At 38.4% G+C, this 4,125-nt stretch overlaps 1 protein-coding gene across 2 annotated transcripts in view; it reads right to left on the minus strand.

Annotated features, from left to right (window-relative positions):
• LOC112092999 (phospholipid-transporting ATPase 1-like) overlaps nt 1-3,486 on the minus strand; it is a 5,959-nt gene extending 2,473 nt beyond the window's left edge. Inside the window, exons 1-3 of one of the 2 annotated variants that reach the window (XM_024170470.1) lie at nt 1,333-3,486; nt 838-1,144; nt 7-240 (exon numbers count right to left, since the gene is read on the minus strand). In XM_024170470.1, the coding sequence (XP_024026238.1) occupies nt 7-240; nt 838-1,144; nt 1,333-2,830 (2,039 nt within the window). In that variant the 5' untranslated portion in view covers nt 2,831-3,486. Of the gene's footprint in view, nt 241-837; nt 1,145-1,332 lie in introns of both variants that reach the window. The other variant, XM_024170469.1, reaches the window with a different exon arrangement.
• Nucleotides 3,487-4,125: the final 639 nt, after the last annotated feature.

The raw sequence follows: 4,125 nt of genomic DNA on the forward strand, positions 1-4,125 counted from the left end.
TCAGCAGGACTCAGTTCCCGCATCCCAACAACAAGTGTTCTTAAACCCTTTGAGGAGTAAGCATGAAGATCACCTTCAGTTGCACGTATTATGCTCACATTCAAAGATTTATCAATCACGTTAAACATTGTCGTATCAGCACCTTTTACAAAAACTTTTACAGTCTTGTCCGGGCAGCCTAGTATGACTGACATTCTCTTACGGTCACTATCAAACTCGTGCAAACCCAAAACATTGAACCTGCATTGCCAAAGATCGAGAAGGTCATGAAAAAGAAGTAATCAGATATGCATTATCACCTTTTTCTAAACTGTAACAGGTGCAAAAATCAGACAATAATTTAGCGATTCAATCATTTTAAAGGATAGGAAATCAACTATAACTAATGCAGCACTAGCAAGACATTGATAGATTAGATCTTTAAGGGTTTAACAGTTTACTGCATTATCATCTTTTTTAACTGTTAAATGTTTTTGCATTTTCATTATGATTCTAACATATTAATTGAGATGGAGTGGATAACAAGACACCCGACTCCAGAAATAAGATCTAACCGATATGTCATTAAAACAAAGAGAGAGAGAAAGAGAGAGCTTCTAAGAACTACAGAACAACAAATAGAACTTTTTTCACTTCCTTCTCTAAGAGTTGCTTAAGCCTACTGCATAGTAAGAGTCTATAACCAACAAGTAGGTAGTTGAATTGGTCAGCAAAATTAACTCCTATAGACTATAGTGGAAGCATAAGAATAGACAGTGCAAGAAACCTAACCAAACTAAAAAATGGAAAAAGATTAAAAATAAAACAAAACCAGGAGGAGGGTAGTATTGAAATTACCTTTGCCTTAGTCCTTGGATATCAATTACTATATGGCCTGACGTTCTTTCAATAAGCATAAAACCATACGTTGCGGCAGCGTAGACCAATGCTTGCTCATCGGGAGACTCTCCCTGGTAATCTATCAACTTCACCGTAGGATCAGATGTATCTGTCACAAGAGGAACAATTGTGTTGCAACTTGCCAATGCGAGGAAGAAATCGTGAACCTGTTTTCCTTTGTTTGTATTCTTTCCGCTCTTAGATAGTTGTAGAAGCTCCGGGTCCACATTCACCTTCATCTTTGGCCTCAAAATGTTCCCATCAACTAATAACAGACAAGGAATTTGAGAAATTAAATGACATAGTAAGTAGAGAATAGAGATGATAACACAAATCAAAATACAAATAAAAGTAGGAATGGACATTATGATACTGCAATGATTAACAAAAAAAAAAAAACATAATCATCGGCTCTAATTAAGAAATGTTTTTCAAGAACAGAAATGTTTTTACCTTCCACTGAGTAACCACCAAGCTCATCTTCCGAAATGGCGAAATTGCTGTAATCCACCCCACCAATGCTAGCACACTGGAATTCCATCTTATTCTCCGTAAGAGTGCCCGTCTTATCAGAAAATACATACTTTATTTGTCCTAAATCTTCATTTATATTTAAAGCTCTGCACTGAAATCTCGAATTTGAGGCCTCATCATACATTTGTGAATCTCGGATCATAAAATACGCCTGACCAACCCGGACAAGTTCCATAGAAATGTAGAGAGAAATGGGGATCATAATCTGGAAGACAATGACAGACATAAGGAAAGTGAAAACTATCTCCAGTCCCCATCCATAATAGTTGTAATTTTCCACTTCCTCCTCAGAGAAGTCTTTTCTTCTGTAGAAAGGCAAGTAATCCAACTCATCCCTGTGGCGTCTCAACCAAACAGCAGCTAATACAGAGACAACTGTGCACAAAGAAATAAGAAACACAGAGAGGATAATGATCTCAACATTCATTCGGGTCTCAAGCCGGCTCCGCTTAGATGGGGCTCCAGAGTTGTTGAGCATAGCCTTTGTCTCTCGACCAGCATACACAGCAACCCCGATGGCCCAACCAGTGTTTTTAAGGTCACAGCCTCGAAGAACAACATTGGAGGGTCCAAGAGACAGTTTCTTCCCATCAATTTCCAGGTTTGCTTGGAACCCATAGATATTCCTATTGGGTTTCTCACACCTAATCACTCCACTAACTTTCTCCATTTCAGGCAACTTAAAGAGCGTTTCTTGTTTCGCATAACGCGACTTCAAATTCGATTCCCCGTCCAAATTGGTAGTCTGCACATATGCAACCCCAGTTGGATCACTTGTTGAGAGCAGCACCATATCACAAGGAATAGTCTCATTTGCTTGAATCTTGATGATTTCACCAACTTGAATGTCTTTCCATCTTTTCTGCTGGAACTGATTGTTGACCAGAACTGAAGCCAACCGATCATTCTCTATCCGGTCAGACCTATGCCTCCTATAGTCCTCATACCCATCCTTAATTGCAGTAACTAGCAGGACAAAGGCCAAAGGCAGAACAGAAGCTGTCCTGCCAAAAACCGCCAGCTGCGGCAGCTGATTGAGCACGGCTATCACAAGGAAGTAAATGTATGCCACTCTATGAAATTGCTCAAACAAATTTCTAGGCAAGAATGTTAAGACCGAGTACTTTGCGGTCCTTACGAAATTCCTAGCGAATTCGAACCTCTCATTGGTCTTCCCAGGATCATCTATATACACCAACCTGGCATCCTCCTCTTTGATCTCCTTCTGAGACATGCTATACCCCTCAGAATCCCCTGTTCTAGACCCATACCTCACGGGCTTCGCACCCGGATCGCCGAAATTCACTTCCCGAACCGAATTCCTCGACTCAAACGAGGAAACGCTTCTCCGGGAGGAAGAGTTGTTAAAAGCAGATTCAATATTTAGGGAATTCTCAACAGGGTTTTTGGAGTCCATCCTGGAAACCGAACCGGATTGACTAGAAACTCTGTATTGTTAACTTAAATTCTACAGGTATAGCAGATACAAGATTTTGGGTAATTGGTATTGTGGGTTCTCAGAAACGGATTCAAAAATTTGCTTCTCTGAGGTTATGATCCGAGGATCAGAGACCTTTTGAGCATAACCCAGTCAATAATTACACAGTTCATGTAATGCCCAGATAGTGAATCCGACCAAAAGAACAGAAATTTACGACAACAAAGATGAATAGAAACTAATACAAGTACAACAACCCAAACTGTGCAAAAAAAATAAAATATTTGAGAGTAGTAAACAATCAAATAACTAAAATTTTCCTTGTTCTGAGCTGGGTTTGTTAGAAGAACTTACTAGCTTGAGCACCAAGTAGAGGGAGAGGGAGAGGGAGAGGGAAATAGATTGAAGAAATGAGAAATGGCCGAGCTCGTTATTGTTTCGGTAGAAATGGGTGCTGGAGGAGCGTGTTTTTGAAAGGTCAAATCCATTGTTGGAAGCTACATAGATAGAAAGATAGAGAGAGAGAATCTAGAGAGAGAGAGAGAGAGAGAGGGCGGCTACTACACGAAATGAGGGAAGAAGTCGTAATGGGATGGCGACAGCAAACCAAAAAAGACGCCAATAAGAAATCAATCGATCAATCAATCAGTCTCATTCGTAGTTGCATTAAACAAATGAAAAAGTCTTCCCTCCGCTCTCCCACGCAGAAGGAGAGAGAGAGAGAGAGAGGAGAGAGAGAGAACGTTCTTCTTTCAAAAGCCTTCTAGAAGGACTGCTGAACGCTGATCTACTGATTATTCTTTTTTTTTTTAACATTTTCTTTTTCATGTTTTGTTATTTTTTTCTTTTGTTTTTTGTTTTTTAAAGAATTGATTAGGACAATAATACAAAGAGAACGAGTGGATTAGTGAGGGGTCACTGGTCTAAGACGTCTGAATTTGACCAAAAGGACCTATTTAAGAAACAGATTAGGTGTTTTCCCTTTTCTTTTCTTTCTCTTTTCTCTACTTTTTTTTTTCTTATCCATATTTATCACGTTCTAATTAATTATCTACTATTTTAATCGAAAAAAAAAGTTCTACTGTTTATCACTAAAAGGAAACTTGCAATTATTAAAGTTGAAGATGTCTGTTTCGGAAAAGAATTCTCCCCTCAAATATTGGATATTTCTTCGAAACTGACAAATTATTATTGGTACTTGATAAATTATTATAAGATAATTTTGATAAATATTTTTTAAAAGTACGTGAATTAAAATTTTAATTTTTAATTTT

Source organism: Morus notabilis, unplaced genomic scaffold (genome assembly GCF_000414095.1).
Source record: "Morus notabilis unplaced genomic scaffold, ASM41409v2 Scaffold1333, whole genome shotgun sequence".
Taxonomy (NCBI): Eukaryota; Viridiplantae; Streptophyta; class Magnoliopsida; order Rosales; family Moraceae; genus Morus; species Morus notabilis.